This window comes from Myiozetetes cayanensis, unplaced genomic scaffold (assembly GCF_022539395.1).
Source record: "Myiozetetes cayanensis isolate MyiCay16 unplaced genomic scaffold, myiCay2020 scf3, whole genome shotgun sequence".
Taxonomy (NCBI): domain Eukaryota; kingdom Metazoa; phylum Chordata; class Aves; order Passeriformes; family Tyrannidae; genus Myiozetetes; species Myiozetetes cayanensis.
The window spans coordinates 36,024,424-36,048,201 of record NW_026087521.1 but is presented as its reverse complement, the minus strand read 5'-3'; the positions used below and the strand labels follow the sequence as shown (position 1 = coordinate 36,048,201).

At 38.2% G+C, this 23,778-nt stretch overlaps 1 protein-coding gene across 2 annotated transcripts in view; it reads right to left on the bottom strand.

Annotated features, from left to right (window-relative positions):
- LGR5 (leucine rich repeat containing G protein-coupled receptor 5) overlaps positions 1-21,466 on the bottom strand; it is an 88,568-nt gene extending 67,102 nt beyond the window's left edge. For both annotated transcript variants that reach the window (XM_050324994.1, XM_050324995.1), the window contains exon 1: positions 21,147-21,466. In XM_050324994.1, coding sequence (XP_050180951.1) covers positions 21,147-21,358 — 212 coding nt within the window. In that variant the 5' untranslated portion in view covers positions 21,359-21,466. The remainder of the gene's footprint in view (positions 1-21,146) is intronic.
- Positions 21,467-23,778: the final 2,312 nt, after the last annotated feature.

The window sequence follows — 23,778 nt, the reverse complement described above, 5'->3', positions numbered from 1 at the left end:
GATTTATCTCATCTTCAGATAAGTGACTTTTTTCTGGTCAATGTTTTCCAACAACTGGAGAATGAGGCACTGCTTACTCCAGACAGCTGCATTTTAGATAAGCATGTGAATCTGGAGCTGAATAGCACTTTAAGTTGACTCCAGAAGCAACTAAATTAAAAGATAAAATGTATGCACAATATTCATGCTAGTGGTGATGCAAGGATGAAGAAATCTGCTTCCTTGATTCCTTATCTGCACCAGTGCAAGTATTCTTACATCAGAAGCATACTGTAATGCCTAGTTGGTTATTCAAGCTTTTCTTTGGATGAGAGAAACTTCATGTGGAAAAGTGAGAAGTTGTCTTTGCTTTCATCAGTATATGTTAAGACTTGTGACTTTATTGTTGAGCTTTCTTTTATAAAAACATAAATAGGTAGATCTTCCTAGAAATACAGAAAACTTAGTAAGGAGGATTTAATAAAAACTAGTAAACCCTATGAAAAGTTAATACAATTTAGGCTGCAACAACACTTAAAGACTTTTGAAATCTCAGTATGGGTTTCCTGAAAGTAGAGCTTAGGAAGACCAGCTTCATGTGGGTTTCAATCTTGTAGACAGACTCCTCTAGGTTCAACAAGGTGGAGCAGGTTTCTCCCCCATGCAGTTTCTTAGGTGTCTCCAGATAAATACCATCCTTTTTGGTAAGGTTAGTGCTCAGGTAAGGTCAGGCTTAGTACTTTACTGTTGGTTTCCAGATGACTCAGAGCAAGAGAACAGAGCTTACATATATCTTCCTAAAAAACTCTACACAGATGTGACTTCATATGTGTATTGAATTCTATGGACCTAGAAATGAATGAAGTACTCTTTGTAACACTATTTTTCTGCACCATTTTGAGAATGGTGTATTTCCATATTACCACAAGAACGTTATATCAACCCCCCTCAGCCTTGTAATGAACAGAATGCTATGGAAGAGGGACAACATTCATAATTAGGGTCAGTGTTTTCCTCCTTTAAGAGTTACAGATCATCCAACTTCTTCACGGTTTTCATTTGGGAAAACTCCAGGGATTTAGGAAACTAATTTCTGTGCAACTCAAAAAGAATCACAAAAGCAATTCCCTGTCCTTCCTCGTGTTTGTAAGCGACAGCTCTAGGAATCTACACTAGCTCACATCCTACAGAAGATGTGATGTAATTCAAAGGTCTGAGACAGAATTGCAACATCTCCTCTCCAGAGAGCTAGGGGAGCAACTTCTGCCCACCCATATGAAAGAAGGGTGTGTACTGGCAGAGGGTGGGGGGAGAACTTTCTGGGCTGAAGGAATTATGTGCTTGCTGTCATTGCTCTCCTGTACTTTTTGTATAGCCATATTCAATTATAAAGAAATAAAGAAAGAGTTAACTACTAAATAGGAGTTGAGGAGACTGTAGAGCAGTAGACAAACTAATTTTGCTCTGGCATTAAGCAATGCAATAAGGAAATAAAGAAAATACAGGTCTGAATCTCAAATCAATGCTTTATCTATGAGGTTGTGCTGCCTCCCAGGCTAAACACAACTCTCAATGGCATTTCAATGAATGCTTCTACTTTGTTTTATAATTCTTACATCAATTTTTATTTCTGTGACTGTTTTCACATTCAAAGTAACACAGCTTTTGCAAGCTGACATCACATGGATTGGAAAACAAACACCGCAGATGATCACAAAGCCAACATATTTTAGGGTTTAGAAAGACAACTGAAAAATTTGTTACATGCTTCAGTTTAAGACCACTATCGTACAGGAACATAGCTTTTTTTCCCTTCAAACACTATTCAAGGCATATTGCTGGCAGGGGAAATTAATTTTCCAAACTCCGTCTTTGAAGGATATTATTTTTTTAATAGGAGCGTCTTTGAGATAGAACACATGCCCCTGTTTCTCTATCCACGCCATAAAATGTTTTTCCCATTCATCACAAATACCTGCTTTTTTTTTCCTATGAAAGCTTTTATAGAGCCTGCCTCTGTATTTTGGCTGTTCCTGACAGCTGATGGCTGTGGACTGCAATACAACTGCAACATAAATGATAAATAAATAGAGTCCTTAAGCTTATCTGATGTTTTAAATATAACTTTCAAAATACAAAGAGTTAAGTGGACAGAATTATTAAGCAAGCTGTCTGTAACAGCCTGCTGAACTACTCAATTCATACAAAGATGGGGAAACCTAGGGGAAGGCAGGTATTAAAAATAAGATATTCTGCAGCCTATGGAATTCAGTAAGATTATCTGAATGAGTACTGTTTGCCTGGGTTAAGATGGCAGTTCTGTGCCCTGGTACTCCATTATTTCTGCATATTAAGCGTATTACTGTGAAACTTCATGTCTTTCAAGACATCTTGATTTATACTTAAATAGAACGGCCAAAGCTGAGGAGCAGTAACAGCTATCAGAAAACTTAGCCGAGGCATATTACACCATAGCATGTGTGTCAGGCTAACAGTCACACTCCAGGCTCACAGAACTTACCTAACAAAATCAGGAGACTAGGATATGCAGTAATTTGGCTTTGGTTACTATAGAGTTAGATATAAAGATTTTGATTTCACTATGTGGCCTTAGAAACCCTCATCTTGAAGCCTTACGGAAGCAGCAGATCCAAACTTTAATTAACCACTGAATTATTCCAATGCAATTGTGGAAAATGATATTAAAATGCCTTGGGAAATCAAACAGTATCCTTACATAATGTCAGATATATTGTTTACATGGAATATGCTTTTTCCACAAAAAAGAGCAGAAGCTAAATATACTAAAACTCAAGTGAAATTAATCTTCAGAAACATTTAGCTGCGTGACATTATAGATCATGGTGCACAAAGATATCCTAACCCAAAGAAGCACCTTAATCAGGGCCTCTCTTCTATGGCACCATCCTATTTTCAATTAACAATGCTTTCAGATGAGCCGAAAAGGGGTACTTTGCTCCCACCATTACAATTTCTGCTATTCTTTTCTTTACCCTTTTCAAAAGCATGAAAGCATTGGATTGCTAATTACTTTTATCCAGCCTATAGGAAAATTAGTTTATCTTCCTGATCAAAGCAAATTAGGCAGATCATGGCTGATTAGAATGCAACAGTAAAATCTCCATACTTTCTATTCCACCCCCTTTTCTCTCAGAAATGGGGCCTGTGTCAAATATGTAGGTATTTCCCACGGCCAGTCTGGACTCGGTTTCCAACGGGCTCTGGGGCTGGGACAATGGTTCTTACACAGACACTGAAGTTCTTTAGTTCAGTCATTATGCAAGGAAAGAACTGGTAACCCCTTAGGTAGCATTTGATGAAACATCTAGATTTACATATTTCCCTAATTGCATTTTTTGAATGTGAGTGAGATTTATCTGACCAGAGTTAAATGGCTCCTTTATTCTACTACCCAAAATACAAACCTATGCTCTCCAGGCAGAGTTGCACTTGGTTCTGATCCCAGCATTAAAATGCTGGTTTTCACTACAGTGGGACAAAGCAATGTCTACCTTTATTTCTCAAAGCACGATCTAAAGAAGCCTTGACTAGCTGCTTCCAAGGTGGCTCTGCATTACACTGCAAAACTGAATACCACTACTCCTTCTGAATAACTGCATTTTCTGTCACTCTAGTATTTTACCCTTCACTTTTTACCCTTCATAACTCATTTCCCTTCAATTTGTGTTCTATGGCTTTAATACATGAAAGCCAAGCTATACTGCTACTTTATTTATAACCAATTACTATAAATTAACAGTAAATCTCACATTTAGCTCCATTTAAACATCACTATGCAGCTGCCCATTTGAAAATAAAATGGTTGCCTTCTTTCACTTCAGTGGGCACAATACAAAACATCCATTGAGCTTTTCCTTTATTGCAGCTGCCAATGCCCAGCCGACTTTTAACAAACCAACCAAGCGGAATAACAATGCAGCTGCAACATTTTATGGTATTTCTGTTAGTTCTCTTTTGAGACTGAAGGTGTTAATTAGGAATCAAAGAATACAACCCTGCCAGCTTTCTTTCACAAACTATACTCTGGCTACTGCAGTTTTCAGAAGGAAAATAAATCTAATAAAGGGACAAAAATGTTGTTTGTCACACCAGTAACGTGTATTTAAGATCCTTTGATCACAAGCTTTTTATGTAGTCTTGTCAGACAGGCTGAAAATATTTTTTCCTCTCTTTTCTCCTTTCTTTAGGCTTTTCTGAATACTGATTCTAAGGTTGTCTGGAAAGGTGAAAAATCCAATAGTAACTGGAATGCTTTACAGGTTAAAATAGCTTTGCTTTACAGGTCAAAATAGCTTTGCTGAGCACAGCCAGCTTTAAATCAAATAAAATAATAACTGCTCACTTTTTTGATTCAAGTGTAAGTTATTTTGAAATACAAATGATCTGTTCCTATAATATAGAGTTTACTAATTCTGTGCATCATTTAATATTTCAAGTGTTTAAATTTATGCAGCAGTTTTAATATCAGTACCTCAATTGCTTTTTGGAATCTTATTTTAAACCACAAAAATGATGTTTTACAGGATGTTGCTAAACATCCATAATATATATATTTTCATGTGTACCATACAATATATATTTAATATTTTATTTACACTTATTAACAATAATCATGTAAGATATATTCAAAGGTAACAGCATAAGTCACTACCTTTAATCTTTAGTCAAGTTAAAACCTTAAAATAGGTTTATGAAGTTAACACAACTGAGAATTAGTCAAGCTTGCTAGCTTACCCAGCAAGAGCTTTCACTGTTAAATGCACAATTCATGCCAAACTCCTTTAATCCTGCCAGAGAATGGCAGAAAGAAGATCTGTTTGTTGATTTAATGATAATGAATTGAGCAGACTCTTAAGGCTACCTGCAGAGTTTGCTAAACTGTAAAACAAATAAAGTCAATTTAATAAACCCTTTTTGTAAGAAGTCTATATAACAGTTTTCTTGGCCTTAAATAGTATGTAAGAGAAGGGTCTAAAATACAACTCTACTTACCTTGTTATATATTTAATATAGTTCCTTATAATGTCAAATATATATATAATATATATATATATATAAAAAATAGGGGAAGGTGATTATAAAACATATCTGAGAGTTTCAATATTTGATAATGCAGAAATACAGAACAGCCTTGAAAATGCTAAAATACAGATCTTAGCAACAAAAACAAGTTCTGATGAGTGTGGCCATGCTGTATGTCTCACGCAAAGCGCAGTCTCTGGCTATCGTTAAGAGACACACAATGAGATGATTCAGTCTTAAAGATACATTTTCTTTTGTGCCCCAAATGTGCCACTTCTTACATTCCTGAATTTTAGCAAAGTGAAACATAAAATTGGAAAACTGTTTTAGGTTTTTTAGAAACGCAAACATCAATATATCTACTTTTTTTTTGGTAAAATGACGATATGAAATGATAACCTATTAATTGTGATTGCTTTATTTTTATGTTTTACTCACTGAATATTGGTTGTGGATGCAGAATCGGGCTTGATTTCCAAAGTATAGAATGGTAGCTGGGAGACAAAAGGGAATATTTCCTTTCTGCATATGAAATAAGGTAAAACTAGCAAATATATTTGAAATTGGCAGCTGCAATCACTTCTTATAATGCTTTTGTTCTGTTAGTGTATCATAATAGGGCCATAGTATCTAAACGGAATGAAATTATTTTTGTAGAAAGATGTCAATTATATACAAACAAGCCATACTGCTCTCCATAGGGTTAATAATCATCATTAGAGTAATGCTGTTGAAAATTTGTTGAATTTCTGCTCTGGATGCTATATTTCAGGCTATTTCAGAGCAAGGTAGCACTTCCAACTCTAAGCTCATATCTGATGAATCTTCTTTCACTGTCTTAAATGTAGTCTTGTGTAGTTTATAGGCTAAGGACAAATATATCTGAGGTGAAGTTTGCCAGTAGGCAGACAAAACATTTTTACCTGTGGGCAATTGAATATGGCATGAAGAGGACTTTTTTTCTAATTTTGGAAAAGTTTTTTACCCAGTCATTATTATGAAATTATGTATATAGATGTGCATATACATTTATCTATATATATGAAATTTTCTGTATATACTTCATATTTATTAGACTCACAAATTCTAGAACGGCGAATTATAGAGCTATGTCTGGGTGAAAAATTTTCTCTCAGTTGATTACTAAATTGAACCACTGTAAATGCACTCAAATTCCTGAAGAATGTTTAGCTGCTCAGTTTTGCTGAATTCTAGATTCATCTGGAATACTCCAAAGAACTTATAATGTGTGTATTATAAGCACTTCCAATGGAATTTTTACAAAATATTGTTTATCAACTGTACTAAATTAATCAAAGATTTTTGTTAATGAGCATATGACTACAACTAAATCAAAGATAAGAAAACCCATTCCTTTGGTTTCTGTAGGGTTTATTTTTGCATAGGAATCTGCAAAGGTGCAAGGGCACTTGAAAAGTTTTCCACTCCCTTCATCTGCTCACCGAACTCCCAATCAGTTGTCCCTGTCCCTTCAGCTGTGTTGGTTCGGCTGTTTCTGTGACTATATCCTAAAACAAAGTAGTGAAACTACATACATACTTTTCAACCTGAAATGTGTTTCTTTTTAAACAAACAGTTGAGTCAACACTGCTGAAAGAGATGGAGCCTAGAGCAGGAGGGTGGGAACAACTGACTCCAAGGGGAGGAGGAAGACCAATATGAACATCTAAAACTGTCTGTTTCAGAGTGACTCTTAATATGGAAGCATATTTTTTCCGAGTTTCCTATTCTAACTCCAGTCTTCCAGAAAACTTTTAGCACTATCTTCTTCCAATTCTGTGAATTCAGAAACTTAACTAGCAAAGACAAGTAGTGCCTACGCAGGGAATTCTGCTGCAGAGAGCAAGTTCTTTTCCCAGTGCCCTGCCCTGCTAAGCTAAATCAACTGTGCTTGACCTAGAACTATCAGGAGTCAGTACACAACCTGGCACCTTGGAAGTTCACTTTTGGTGGTCTACTTTTCCCAAATTGTTTTTTCTCATAGATCTAGCAAGTCCTAAATCTGTATCCTTTCATAACTTGGAGAAAAAGCCCATTTTGGTTTCCTATGCTTTTGTACGATGAAATTCTGCGCTTATGAGACCAGAAGTGAAAGCATATAGATAAAACATATCAGAAAATAAAGCATATAAATCAAGCCTTTCCTGCCCTCTTTCTCATCTTTTTCACTAAGCCACTTACGTGGTAAGATTTCACGGCATACCCTCAAGTACAATCTCTTGACGGAATCCTATGTGTCCACTGCAACTTCATTCTCTTTTCCTTTCAGGCACAGTAATTATAGCAAAGAATGGCTCTCAAAGGTGGCTTCTGCAATGGTGGCACTGATTTTTGATTACTCCGTAATTTTTTTCATTTTGGTAAGTAAATAACTAAAAAAAAAAAAAGAAAGAAATGGTGTTCACTGAACATTCACTATTGGAGAACTCTAATCTAAAGGAATTGCTGCAAAAAAACTTACCATAAGAACATACAACAAAAATTAATCTAAAAATAAATATTATAAGACTCAAATTTGCCAGAACATCTTTCCCAGTCTTTATACAGGCATGCACAATATCTGTATGTATTGTACCAACCACAACTTAGAAAGCAAGTAGCCTTCATCTTATCAGTTAATGTCTTAAAAAGGGAGCTGTGTAATTCAGATTCAACAGCTAGAAAAATCTTATGGAAAACCTCTTCCTAGATCAGGAATAGTAATTTGAGAAGCTTGAAAAATCTTTGTTTTCCTGTGTAAGCCATTAAAGATGATAAGGATAGAAGTCTTAAAAGCTGTATAGGCACTTAGCATTGCAGATGGCAAACACAGACACACTAGGAAGGCCCAGACACTGAGTGGATAATATGGAAGTAAAAGTCTCCACAGCTGATTGCATGATGTCATCCCTGTCACAGCACAATCTGTCTTTCCTTCCAAACACAAACCAGCTAGATCTGCAAATACTGATTAAAAATACACTAATTTCTAGATCTTAACATATCTTACACTTAAAAGGCAGGACTTCATGAGTGTATGAGGTACTGCATTATATAGAAGCACTGCAGCTGAAATCACTAGCCAGAAGATGCACACATTTCCATTAGCCTGCATTTTTTTTATGTCTCCAGAAAACATAATATATATAAAAAATCCAAACATTTATCAGAGAGATTTACTTAGAATTAGCAAAACTTGTAGTTATATTGTCATGTCTTTGGCATGTGAAAGTTTAAAAACCATAGATATGTATTTTTTTAAGATCCAAGAAAAGCTAATGACTTGAATTACTGAGGCAGTGGTATATAGCAATCTCCTCAGAAGCCAGACAAAGACATTTTACATTGTATGCTTGATAGTTCTGACTAGTTGAACAGTACCCAAGATGTATGTGAGCTGACTGCTTTCCTAGGAAGCAGCTGTAGGCATTTTCTACTTTCTTTCTGTGCTGTGTTGATGTCCTAAGCAACATACAAAGGAAAATATTTTAAAATGTCAAAAGATACCTCTAGACACCCCTGCCCCTGAATTTTAGGAGCAGCATAAACTCCACTCCAGTATCCCCTACTGAATTCTTCTTAGTTAGTAAGTGGTGCATCACATGTGAAATACCGAAGAAGTAGCATGAGGGACAGAACTGGTATTCAAGCTGCTAATCAATCTTTTATTCATTTGAGTATCACTCAGCCTTATATATACACTTACACTGTGACATCTCAAATTTGTTTCTCTTATTTATTTATTCATAGAAAACTGCCGGTCTGTTTCATGTCATATGTCTGAAGGTATTATTCCATGGTCTAACATTCACTTTCCTTTATCCAGTTTGAATTTTTATCCATCAATATCGAGTACCATGATAATACTCAAGATATTATGCTAATGCAATCTGTTCTCCAAGTTCTTGACAATAATTTTTTCCTTATTTATAATCTTCTGCCCTCAATAAATCTAACCATCATCTTACCTATCAAAACATTTAATTACTAAATCTGGCAGTCAAGGACAACCGCATGAACAAGATTATTATGAAAAAGAAAAAAATAACCCCAATATTGATAGGAAATAAAACTCTTGATTTTACATGAGCTGCATTATCTATTCTGGTGGATGATGACATAAAAGGGAAAATAAATCAATCTCTGTGCACAGTTCTTTCTTTATACTTGCCCTGACATAGAAAAATATTCAAAATCTGTCTATTGAACTAGAACTGAAAACATACATATATTACATCACTAAAATACTCAAGGATTATATGCTCTGATGCAGCACTGTAGAAGCATCTTACGATGCAACCTCAAAGCCTTTATCTTGTACTGTAACTACTGAGAAATTCTGCCTCATATTTTATCTTCATTAATAATTATGCCATAGTGTATAAGGAAAAATTGACAGCACAGAGGAATATTCAGGTTAATGTCTAAACCTTCTAATAAATGTTAAATTACCAAATCTTTAAATTGCTAGAATTATTTCTGATAAACAACACCATTTTACAGATAGAGAACAAACAGTAGGCTTATTTCGTGTCTGATTTTGTTTCATTTGCAGCAAGACATGTATTTCATTTATCTTTAATACTAGTATTACTACTGACTGAAAGAACATAATGCTTTGGCGTTAAGGTATATTTTTTTTCCCCTTATGTCTTTCTGTTATAATCCTCCTGTGGCTGGGACATCCACCCATTTACCAAAATCATATTATTAAATGACGATACACATATTTCTTATTTTCATTTGGTCATTATTGAACAACCACCTTAACACTGCTTTATAAAAGCTGTGAACACAACTTAATGGAAGCCCTCCATGCTAAGATATCAAAACCACTAATGAAAGTCATTAAAAATTAATTACTATCATTGTTACTTAGGTAATTATCCATTTATCAAATAAAAAAAAATCTGCTTGTGTACTCAACATATGGAGATATTTGGATAAATAGGGAGTAATTTCCCTTTGATTAGACTTCTCATGACCCAGCAGAACTCTCTACAATAAAACTAACTGTGACATACCAGGACTCAATCCACATCATTAAAAGGAGTTTCAGTTCTAGCTTCATTGGGAACCAAACTGGCTTATATGTAGTTTTCACAAACCCTTATCAAAAGAGATTAAACTAGCAGCACATTGAGAGCATGCAGCACTTCCTTATATACTTCCCACACAGAGATATGACACTGCAAATAATAACATCCAGTGAATCTGGATATTAGAAATTCCTTGTGAAATCTGATGCTCTTATAGCACTACTCTATGGCCAGGAACACAAAGCTGCATGACTACAAGAGGCTGTATTCATGATTGATGATAAATGTAGAAAACAGACCACATCTGGCTTCAGGTTTACAGGATTCTTCACAGATGGACCAGGGACAGCCATTGAAGGCAGAACAACCGAGGCACCGATACATACAGAAATGTGATTTTGGTAACTGTATTTGTATGATGGTTCTTTCTGTCTATGATAAATGGGATGAATGTATCACAGCACTCCAAAAAAAAGTATTGCTCTTTTCAATGAATGCTATCAACAAGCAGCACAAAAAGACTGAACACAAAAAAAATTTCCCTCCTTCCTCAAACTACTGGAAAATCTGTACACAGCTCCCTGACACAACACAACACAACTCACCTGCCAGTCTATATCGTGGTGCAGTCATGGCAATAATCATGATCACTTGGCTGTATGTCTAAAATGTTTTTAAAAAAACAACCCTGCCTTCATTTGTTACAGAACGACAGACATTATACATGGTAATGACATAATAGAAGGTTTTCTGTCAAGAGTTGGCACATTAAAACTAAAGCAAATGCTTCATTTTAATTATATTAATTAATGCTTTTCCAAAATCTTCATATTTTTCAAATTCCGTTTATTTTAGCAGTACCAATTCCACACAATCAAGTTAGTTCCATCAGCATAAGCAGAGCAGAAACTACGTGAAGTCCTCCTTGGCATAAATCTATTGATTTACACACAAGGAATGACATGCAGAGATGGATCTGTGTCGTATGTGGGTGTCTTATGTTGCTCAAAGAATTACTGGCAAAAGCATCAGCAAAAGTAGGTTAAATATTAAAGTGAAAGTGCAACAAAGCTCATTGGGAAAGTTCACTCTACTATTTACTAGATGGTTTAAGCACACAGAGAAAAACTGGACTAAAATCTAAAATCAACCATAAATGACCTCCATGGAGGCTGGGGATAAAAAAACCGATAAGCATAAAAATGAATAAAGGAGACCCTTCTGCTTAATCACAAGGTTTAGAGTAGACCTGCTTGCCAAACTTAGTCCATAGACTTTACCAACAGTTTAGGCATAAAGATTTTAGCCATGCTTAAAACTTAGCAGCATTTAATCAATAGCCTAATTTAAATAATTAAACAAAAGATTCTACAGAATTTACTATTCATTTCTAGAGCAACCTTACAGATCTAAACTATTTAAGAATATAAGAGAAAAACATTCACAGTACATTTGTTATAACATATTCACACTCGCACACACAAACACCTGAAGAAGTATGTACAAGGTACTTATCCGTAAAAATTCCCCTCTAATTCAGTGAGTACTCACATCAAATGCTTTTGCATCTTCTCTCTGGGCGAAGGCTTGAATCTTAAGGAGTGGGGGCATTGACTGAGGCTCCATCAGTGGTGTTTGGCAGCGACCCTCCAAGTACAGCAAACCTGAGAGTTCTCTGGCTCTGAGAGGCATCCCACTCAGGTAGACATTGCTGGCTGCAGCCCCCTGCAGTCCAGGAGAGCTCAAAGGGTCTTACTTAGGACAGCTGTTTATAGGGTTGCAAAAGAGTTGGCTTTAATCACAACAATCTTCCATCCTGGCCACAATTTGTGTTGGTAATGTTCTTTGAAAGTTTGATAACAAAAACGTTGTTCCACTTGAGTTGTTATTCAGGCAAGAAAAATAAGTTTCCAAAGCTGTTAATTGAAAAACTGGAGCTTCTTAGACAGAACTAATTCCTGGTAGCAGACAGAGTTTCTGGTTAGCTCGAGAGCAGCTTAGTCCAGGTGCTGATAATCAAGACTGAGAGGGGGCTAACAAGCATTTCTGAATGATAGTGCAGCCCAAGGAATGGGGGATGCACCACCACAATCTGGCACTGGTTCTTTTTCTGCCATTCCCTGTAATAATTTATCTTATATATTCCATCCAAATAACCTATGAAATACTTCTACAATATGCTTCCACATATATCTGTTTCAACACAGTGTTTTGTATTCCAGATGAAAGGTTTTCCCCTTATAAATATTTAGTAAGCATTTGTTTTATTCCAAAAACATGTACTTCAAGATTTCAAGAATGTGTTCAACTATGTTCTGTACTGCCTCTGGCCTCTCTTGGCCAGAAGGAAGTTCTGGCACTTGGTAGTTTACACTACTCTGCATACGTACAGGCAACAGGTAAGAGGCAGCGTGAAGCCTCCCTATGCTGAGGAGCTTACAGTCTTCCCACATGCTATTCTCTGATCAAGAGCTGTCACATTGTCCCTTTTCATGCTAGGTCTAAATAACACCACGTGAATCCCTTTTCCTGCTACCAGTTACTCTTCCACAGTGCCTCACGCTCAAGTTTTAAAAACAGTTGGCAATAGTACTGCACACTGTTACACTTCACCCCATCACAACTATAGACTCAGATGTTATCTGCAGTAGAGCCACTTACAAAAGTTTCTCATAATAATTGTACCCTACAAAGTCTCATTGCAGACACATGGCACAAATGTGAATTGTGATCTGCATTACTGCCACTTCTCCTGAGGGTTTAAAATGTTTAAAATCGGTTCAGCTGCCTGGTAAGAGCCACATTTCACTACTCTATGGCAGTGACACAGGCAGATTCCCAAACTACGTGCCACCTCTTACTTCTCAATGGGCTTTTTGCTCTTATCTTTCTGTAACTGTGTGTGCCTGTTGCAGATTACAGTCAATAAAGTGATGAGGCTTTATGCAGGGACACTGTAGGACCGGAATGTACTCCGTAAGACTCTTGTCAAGTCACAAGTTTGAACCTGCATCTCTTTTGGCCTGCTTCCAGATCCTTATCCTTGCATAACTGTAGCACAAGTGCAGGCAATACTTCCATATTGCACCCAGCATATGGATCCTGTATTTTCTTGTCAGCGGGTTAGCTATTGCTCTCAGATGCCTGCATAGACTTCACTTGCTCCAGTAAGTAAGAATCATATATATCACAGAGTTCAGCTCAAATAGACAGTCATGAGCAAATTGGAAAGGCAGACATACATCCCTATGAAGAGAAGAATATTCCTTGTGATTCCCCTATTTTACCATGTCATACTCATAGTTAGCACCTCAATAAAGTGTTTTTAATCTACAGATCTCCAGCTTTTTTTCAGCCACTACTAAGTCAGTCAAATTCAGATGGAGATAGTTGTCAGCCATCACATATATACAGCAAGACTAGAGAAAAGTTGCATGATTTACTTGAATGTGTAAACTACTTCATTACTGTATGCAGGAACAAAACTGAAAGATCTCTCTACCTGAATCCAGGCTATGGCTAACTAACTGTAGTCCCTGTTCCCAGAAGCAGTTTCTGCCCTTTACTTATGCTTCCAAAACAGCGACCTCTGTGAATCAGGGTGTTTAAAAAACTTTCATTTCTATGCCTTCATAAGGTTGAATCCTGTTTCTGGACACTGGACAACTTGGTCTGCCCCCCACCACAAACATAAATGCAACCTCATCACATGCAAGACCAACAGGAGAAATATTTAATTTCTGAGGCAGCCTCCACACCAAACTGATTAAGGATCAAGCTCAAAGGCAAGTTACTCATCAAGGTGGTTCAAAACAGGTAACTTTCAATAATGAGTGAGAGAGAGCTTTGTCTTATCTTACTTGCTTGCTTTGCCAGCAATGACCTACTTCTCCCCTCAGGGTACACAGAGACTCATTTACAAACTCAGTGAATGCCAAATCAGTGCAATTACACTTCCCTTAATGCTGACATCACCGCACATCTGTTCTTTCATTCACTTACACTAGCATTTTTATTATCACAGGATCCAGAAGACATGGTATAACTGGCATCATAAGATGCCTACTGCAACAGAAAGAGGGCTAGGAAAGTTCTATTTCTGTGTAATATCAGTGCTTTAACTATTCCATCCGCAAACAAAGCAGGTTGAAATGTTAGGTAAAGGAACTAACAGAAAAAAAAAAAGAAAATAGAAAAGTAGTATTACTTTCTACCTCCTACCTCCCCTCCACAAATATCAGCATCAAATTATTGTACACTTTTCATGTGAAAGTTTGTATGATACAAGCACTCAAAAAATATTAAGATTTAAAGAGTTTATTCACAATCATTATAGAAATTAAGTCCCAACCCAGAAAACACTTCTGCATTACTTAAATAATTAATGCTTAAGTTTAGTAATTTCACTAAGCATAGTTACTTACTCTCAATAAAAAGGAAAGCATTTAATTAAGTGTCCTCAAAAGAGGGGAGAGATTTGTGTGGTGGGAGTTATAGTTGCTTGTATTACTTTAGACTGATACGTTTTTTTAATTTGCCCAAAGTCTGCCTAAACACACACCTCTCCATGCACACAGCAGCATATCACCTGTATATAAAGGCCTGTACTTTTATACTATAATACAAAAAAATTTTAACAATTTTTAATAAAAAATATGTCCTTAAAATTGTTTCATTTCGACTACATAACAATACTGTTGAAAGACAGTCATTCCAGATTAAGCTAAATATTCAAATCAATGTAAGATTTTGAAAATTTTTGAAAGAAACGGTATCAAAAGATTTATGATATACATAATTATTTAGTCTGTGTAATGAGACAGCGGAGCAGAACAGCTTAATGAAACTATTACCCAAACCAAGCTGATGTTAGGGGAAGAGATAATTGTTTTAGAATTATTAAAGGCCTTGATCTGACAAACATTTGCACATGTGATTTCAGTGGAACCATTCCTGACACTAAAGTATAGTATCTGGATAAGTATTTGCAGGACTGGAGCCAAATCATACAATTGGACCCAACTAAGAGCCCATTTGTTACCAGTAAAATCCTAGTTTGTGAGTGGCTGATTATTATAATTATCATTGTTGAACACTTCAGAGTAATTATTTTTTGCAGTAGTGTCCAGTCATGAAAATATAACTTGTCCTTTCAGGGACTGACCTCATTCCTGTGGCTGCAGTCCCCAAAACCCAAAGCTCACAGCTAAAAATTAGAAAAACATGGCAAAATAATTAAACTGAAAGGTGATATAGAAAGTGCTGTCTGAGCAACAGTCTCATAAAACTGCGCCAGTTCCTAGGGCTCTGCATTGTGATCCCACTTCATTCCTGCTTAGTGTTTCAGGTGTTGCTGGTGCCTAGTATAATATGAGCTGGCTGGGGGTCTTTTTCATCTAAATGGCAAAGAACATTCCAGGACGCTATTTCTATTTGGGTGCTTCTGCTTTAATACTCATTCTAAGGTCTCCAACTCAAAAATTACAACCTGTTGCCTATAGACTTCTAGAAAAAAAAGCTGAAACTGTTCACTGTCTTGGTTTTGTACATTTAAACCTCGATTCTAAGAGATAAAAGAGCGTAACACTCCTTTAACAAGTGACAGCAACTTCATTTCACGCCCTACTCCTCCCCAGCTACATATATTCCTTTTATAATTCTCTAGGCATTAAATTTCTCACATCTGATCAGTAAAATTGTACAGATGTTTCTCAGGTCTTCTCAGCAAACAGTGCAGATCATGTAGCATAAGGATTTGCCACATGAATTGCCAAATCTCTGAGGAGTAATCATGCTTTGATCACATCTTATTCTTTTTAAAGATGTTAAGGTATTTTCTTCTGACGGAAGTCTAAAGCTGTTTTGGTATGTCAAAAACACCACACCACATTCTGCCCTCAATGAGTTTACTTGGAGCCAAAGGAACCACACTTTATTTACCATGATTTTTACAGGGAAAAGAATCAGATCTGCTGGACAGTTCAAGTAAGGAAGTCAAGGAAAATACCATAAATTGTATTAATCATGACCATTTAAATAGCCAACAGAGAATTAAGAAAGCAGTGCATGCAGATGAAATATTATCTTGGCCAACAAACAGAATAAAAGAAAGCAATCTGGACTACTCCAAAATTGGTAGCCGTTTTAAGCATTTGAAAGACAAATGACATCGGAGAAAAGACTGGGTTAACAAGGGAGCACTTGAGGAAAATCTAATCTCCGCTGGCATGCTGACTGGGAAGGTCAGCCCAGTGCACGCGTTCTCAGCTGGAGTCAGGCTCCCTCTGCCTGGCCAATTGTCCAGTGCACTTCAGATACCAACCAAATTGAAGGTGCCTTCACTCTGTCAGCACCTTTTATTCTATCAGCTTAAAGACAGCTTCCTTTTCCTTGTCAATTTACGCAGCGTTTCTACAGAGTAAATGCTACAAAGGAGAAAGGTAGTGTTGCCAGATTTTTTTTTTTTCCTTTCTGAGGAGCAAAAGGCACCTTAGGAAGCAGTCTAAAGAGTTATTTTTAGCACTGCATGCATTCTCAAAAGTGAAGAGTGACATTCCTAAATACATTTTTAATCCAATTTTTTTCTCAAAGAAACTATCTTTGACTTGACACACTGTTTTGAAATTTAAAGCAAACCTCTTGAAAACCAGCCAACATGAACTTTATATAGTTTACTACAGTTTTCATTTACTTCTAATTTATCTATGGATACATTTTACCTTTACATGCATGCTATAGCCATGAGTAGAGAGGAAATATTCGGTTTCCTTTTCAAAAAGGAAGTTTAGCACTAAATTCTAAATCCAGAACCTGGATTTACCTTCATCCTCAATCAGGACAAGACTCAGATTATTAACTGAAAACACATGACAATCATTTAATTTAAGGCACAAAAATGGCTTATAAAGTTTGTACCTATATAAACAAGTACTTTCTAAAAAAGACACAAACATTTTATGAAATAACTAACTTCTAAATCTTGCCAAGGGATGTGCAAGGTGTAAGAGACTTTATAAATCTCACTTGTTCATAAGAACATATCTTGCTATTTGATCCCTTCAAAAAAACACAGTCATTCCCAAGATACCTTAGGTGACAACACAAGACCTGAGTTTGACTGTGAGATTAGAATGACTAAAATAGTGCAAATTTACCCCAAAGGGTTGGTTTTAATTTTGACACAGAAATTTCTATCTTTCTTATTTCAGAAGGTATCGTTAATTTTTAGGAACATACTTCTTAACCTTCAAAAAAGTATTTTTTCCTCCAATTTCTTTGGGTTTTATTTTTATGTTTAGTAGTCCTAAACACTTTCAGATACGTTGCATAGTTTTAACTGTGCTCTACAGGACTACATATCACCAAACACAACACTATGGCAATGAATGAAGCAGAAGACTAAAACTTACTTGAAGACTAATATGTTAGGAACCTTACACTGATTTCTTCTCCATAGGTTTGATGGCAATAATGTTAATGTTATCAAAATTTTGAAAAATAATTTTTCTTAATAATTTTTATGAACAAATAAAAATTTTATGAACCATATTTCCCCAAATGTTACTATAGATATTTACAATGTACTCAAATTTAATCTTTTTAAGTAAACTATAATGTAAAATGCAACGGCTGCAGTATTTATAAATGTATGCATGCATGACTATGTCAATCTAAGATGGCAACATTATGCAAACATTCTGCTCATCACTGACATGTTTTAATCACAAACACAGCATCTGAATTGTTAAACAGCCCTGGCATTTATAATAAATTTAGTTTTCTGTGCTATCCAGGCCCTTAACAGAGAACCTCAAAATCTTTAAGACCTATCTTCTATATTGTCATCACATGAGATACTTCTCATACTAAATAGTCTTGAACAGGAGTTGTCAGATTTTAAACAATTTTTAATGAGTAATTAAGTAGGATGAGCTTGTGGTTAAACAATGGAGTTAGGATAAAGCATTTTGTCTTTAATTACTGGCTTTGCAATAAACTTTAACTTTGAGCAAGCCCTTCTTTGGCTTAGTTTTCCACATCACAGCAAACGGTAACAATACTTCACTAACTCATGGGTTTGGCTTCAGAATTCTTCTTCTTTTCACTATGTACTGATAGGAAAGCAACCTGTTCTTAATTTGAAACAGAGACTCAGTGCTGCCCTTCATCAGCACATGGAATTCTCATTTATGTCAACAGGAGTTGCATTAAATACACTGAGCCTAAAAGTAAATGAATATACTTAGCCTAAAAGTAAATGAAAAAAAAAGGAATGGAAAGAAACTCATAGTTTCTCCTTGCCTACTCTTAAAAAATCTAACAGTTCATGGCAGCAGACAAATAATCATAAATAAAAATATTTTTGATGGAAGGCAAGAATTGCAGCCTGGGATAAACGAAAATGGAGAAAAGTGTAGCAGGTCCATCTGTAGAGTACATTTAGCTCTGCTGCAAGAGCACCATCATAAAAAAATGGTTGCACACGCAAAATTCACTCGCCATAGGATATCATGCTCTGTCCACATTTGCCTCAACATAAAACAAACCTTAATGGCCTCAGCATTTCAACTTTTCACACAATTTCCAGTTTCCACACCAAGAAAACATCTACCCTCTTCTCCTATGCAAGTGTTCAGCTAAAATAAAAATGTAAGAAATTTAGGAAAAAAAAAAAAAAACCTTTCAAAGCTCAAAATTAATACAAGGTTGGTTTTGCTCAGATATGTCTGTGATGCAAGAACAAAATATACTAGAGAAGATTTTTTTTTTCTGGAGAGAGATTACTGTGAGTACACAGTTTTAACATCTTATTTTAATCTGAAGTTAAAATTGTCACAGCACAAAAAGACACTTCTGGGGTTTTTTTGGGAAAAAAAATCCAAACAAACAGAAAAGAAAATAATCAAGGAGTAGCTGGTTGGTCACTGCCAAGCTCAGGGAGGCAAACATCCCTTGAACAAGTAAGCACATTTTAAAATTTGCCATTGCTTAGCCATCTACAGACAATGAGACTTGACAGTTCTTTATGGAAGACAAGCAGGAACTACAATTCTCCATAATTAGGCAATAATTCATCAATCCAATGCTAGCAGCCTTGTAAATTTGGAAAACTGTAAATGTAGCTGCCTATGTGTATGAATTGGTCTTTTACACTATTATACTGCCTGTATGCAGTCTCGGTCATTTAAAGGTCTGCCTGTCCAAGTGATGTTTTTTCACTTCAGTGTGTCTGTTACTGAACAGCAGAAAATTCTTGACTGGAGAAAGACATTCCTTCTGAAGGACAGGAGAATTTAAAAACAACAGTGCAGACTAGATCACAATCCTACCACAAAGCAGATTACCAGAGGCAGAAGAACCACAGCAGAAGACAGTGGTATTCTGACATCATCATGCATATGCCCTCTTTTTCTTCATAAAACAGTCAAACAGTGAGTTCTCTCATGCTTTTCCAGTTTTAGCAGTCTTCCAAGGAACAAAGAATTTAGGGCCTCTACTTTTTGACACAGGATATGTACAGCTTAAGTCTGACTTCATACCTTCACCTTTTTGGTTATGGCTTTCCAAAGCACCAGAAAACATTGTATCTTATGCATACCCAAAATTCTGACCTGATATTTTTTTAACCACTGGCAGACTTTGTATGTCTCTTAAAGGTTGTATCTTTATAATGCATAGCCAAAGTTTTGCTCTACTGTAAGTAGTTGTTCAATAACGCTGACTCCTGCCTCTTAACATTACTAATAGTTTTGACTGTTAAATGTTTATCATAAAATAAGGTAAAACTGATCTTAAAACAAGTCTCAGGACAGTATTTACATGCATAATATTTAGAAGAGTCTTTGAGCTCCACATCCCCTTCATACACTGATGCTATTTTCACCAAATCAAGCTTTCCCCTAACATATACTTACTACTTAAATTTTATTGGTAGCACTTAATTTCTATCTTGTGTATACTGGCACAGTTGTACTTCTCTTAGCCATTTCTAGTTTATTTTTTCAGATGCAATATATATTTTATGTCTTTTGAAGTCTGGTATTAACAGAGAAGCGAGTTCAGAATGATTTAGTACCCCAAACCCAAACGCGTAATGCTGTGAAAGCATCTTCACACTGACTATAGTAGCAATCACGTCATCAGCATGTCAAAATGTAGAGATGGACAAACACATTTAGAAACAGACATACTTTATGCTGGATATGAAAGATAAGCATTACATTAACAACCTACTGGTCATGCAACCACAAAAAACTATGGAATCAGTAAGGAGGGCACTAAAGGAACATTTTTAGTGCACTAACACTTTCAACACACAAAACCAAGAGAAGGTAAACGACGATCACTGAGCCAAAAATAAGGAAACAAAGAAAGCTTTACCACAGTTTTGGGTAGGGTTTTTTGTTTGTTTGTTTGGGCTTTTTTTGTGGTTTGTTTCTTTTTGTTTGTTTTGTTAATACAAATTTTCTCCGTTCTCGCCAGCTCTGTCCCTACGCTGTAACTCAGCGCGCCTGAGATGCACAGGAGTTTCCAAGCAGCCCGGGCCGACGGGGATGCCCCGCCAGGCGGGCACTGCGCCGGGGGACTCCGGCGGTGCGGGGTGCGCCGGCCCGGGCCCGCATCGAGACACAGGCACCTGTGTCAGGACACAGACACTCCGGTCCCCGAGCGCTGCCGCCTCCTGGGAGCGCGATTTACTCACTGCCTTTCCTCCACCCGAGGGGAGATCTGTTAACGATTAAATCAGCAGCGACCGCACATCAAAGCCCTGTCCCCGGAAGCAAAGGTGAAGATTAACGTCCCTGCGGATCGCACCGGCTTTCTGCTCTTGCAATCGCTTTTAACTACCCCCTAAAGGGCACATCACACAGCGACCCTCCCGGCGCCGGACCGGGCACCGAGATGGCCAGGCATCTATACATGTTTTACAACCCGCCTGCTGATTAAACAGCGATTAGAAACGTATTTGAAGTCGGGTGTTCTCTGCGGGCGGCGGCACCGCACCGACCCTGTCAGGGGCCGAGCCCTCCCGCCGGTGTCCCCTCCCCGCCCGCCCGCACTCACAGGTAGGAGGTGAAGAGGCTGAGGTTGGCGGGCACGGCGGTGAGCCCGCGGTCGGAGCAGTCGGCGCGGAGCAGCACGCCGTCCAGCTCGCAGCGGCACGGAGCGGGGCAGCCCCGCGGGCGCTGCCCGCCCCCCCGCGCCCCTCGCCGCAGCGCCGGCAGGCAAAGCAGGAGCAGGAGCAGGAGGGCGCGGGCAGCGCGGGACGTCGCCATGGGGCCCGGGGGTACCTAGAGCCGCGGGGCGGCCGCTCTCATGCCCCGCGGCGCGGCGGGGGCGAAAGTCGGGCGCCCGTCTGGGCTCGGGGAGCTCCTGCGGCTGCCGCCGCCGCGCTGCTGTCTGTGGTAGCATCTCAGCTTACACGCTGCTTTAAAGCCCTGGAGCCGGCACCGCGCGCCCGCTGACGCCGCCCCAGCCTTGCCCGCCGCAGCGCGCCGGGCCCTGCCCGCGCCGCCGTGAGAGCGGGCGGGGGCGGCCGCGGGCACGCCGGGCAGGCGGGGAGCGGGGAGGCGGGGGAACCCCCCTCTGTCGGGCTGTCCTCCGTGCGAGCGGCCACCGCGCCTGGGGGCTCAGCTCAGGGCGGTGATCTCACAGAATCACAGGATGGGTCAGGTTGGAAGGGATCGCAGTGGACCATCTGGTCCAATCTCCCTGCTGAAGCAGAGCCGTCCTAGAGCGTATGACACTAGATTGCATCCAGACGGTTCTGGAATATCTCCAGTGAGGGAGACTCCACAGCCTCTCTGGGCAATCTGTTCTAGTGTATGATCACCCACTCTACTCATATTCAGGTGGAACTTCCTGCGCATGATACAATCATAGAGTCATAGAATATGCTCAGTTGGAAGGGATGTATCAGGATCATACAACTCCTGGCCCTGCACAGGACACCCCAAGAATCTCACCATACGCCTGAGGGTGTTGTCCACTTTCTGCCCATTGCCTCGTGTCCTAGTGGCTGGCACCACCAAGAAAAGCCTGGCTCCATCTTGGCACCTTCCTCACCCTTTAGATATTTATACACATTAGCGAGATCCCCTCTCGGTCATCTGTTCTCTAGAGAGAATCTCCCCTGAGGGCTGGGATGTGTGCTGTGGATGTTTCTGGAAGGTAGCCGTGGAGGTTGTATGGTTCTGAGGCAGCAGAGTTAGCAGTGTGTCTCTGGGACAAAGGCTTGGGTGTTCCTGTGAGCTAGAAGGGAGGTCAAGCCTATAAGGCCTTATTTAGTCAGTCAGTGCAGAACCAGCTGCAGACCGAACCATGATCCTGGTTAACAGTGGGAATCCACTTGCTTGCCTCATGACCACTCGGTTAAATCTCAGGCTTATCAACATGCAACAATTTTCTAGAGGAGATCAGCTGCTGAGGGAAACCGAGTTCTCAGTGAGGCTGCCACTGAAAGTTCTTGAGCTGTCTCTGAGCTTCTTGCTAGAGGTTTCCACTCCTCAGGTAGTGGCCTTTTCTCTAAGCTTCTGTGACTGAGTATGCCAAAGTCGTTGGTGAAGGAAAGGTAAGGATGGCATTTTTTTAAAAGCTTTTTTTCCCTCCAAGTCAGTTTTCAGTGTGAACAAAGTTGACCACAAGCTACAGTTTTGAGACTAGTTACCAGTTTAAGAACCCAGTCCCAGCCCAATTCTTGTTTAGACTGGTGACTAAATTGTTGGTCAGGCTACTCAGTATGCATTGGAGAGCATTAGTTAAAGGTATTCTACGACGTTGTCTTTGAATCTACAATTAAGTCTGAAATGAAAGCCTAATGAAAAGGCCAGTAAAAGACATGCTTTTATATTCTACTAGGTTTATAATACCCATTCTCGCCTCTGGACCATCATTTGGTATAATCTAAACTGCAGAAGGACCTTGTACTGGAGCTCAAGTGCTTTATTTAAAATAATAAAAAAGGAATCTGCTGTCTGGCTGGTTAGACAGGCCAGAATGTTTTGTAAATCTAGGCCTATGAGGCTGCTTGGAAGCTTTTCCCCAAGTATCACCTTATCCTAAGCTCATAACAACAATGGTTAAAAGCATAGAGTTTTTGTGAGAAATGCTTGAGCAGAAAAATTCTGCAGGAAGTGGAGTTTTCATTCTGTCCCATCATTATGTGTCCAGGAGACCTGTTAGCCCAAAACTCATGTCTAATATCACTGCAAAACATCCATACTTTTGTTAATGAATTTAGTAGGTTTAAAAGAGTTTCTCACTGTTCTGAATAGGTACATGCTAATGGTTCGATAAATCGAGAATTACTTTCTTCTAGGAAAAAATAGTTTCTATTAGGCATCTGTACTGCATGATATTTTAGTCCTTGAGGTGCCAAAAGACTTTGGAATAGTTGTGCTCAACAACTAAGTAAATATTTTTGTAAATGTGGTGCTATATTATTTATATAATCTGAGGCTTTTGTTTGTTCTAGAAAGCAAAGAGTATACTGTTTCTTCATTTTCTGTTGAGGATTTATCAGCTTGCACAAGATATCTGAAGTTAGACAGACAGATTAATTAGTAGTGAGGGTTCAACTGTAAAAGTCCTCCTTTGAATGTTGTTTATTTTGCATTAATGCATTTGTTTAGCTAGTGGCTTTCTTGAAAACATTTAGTGTACTTCTCTACAATTTTACTGAAAGATTTTTTGAAAG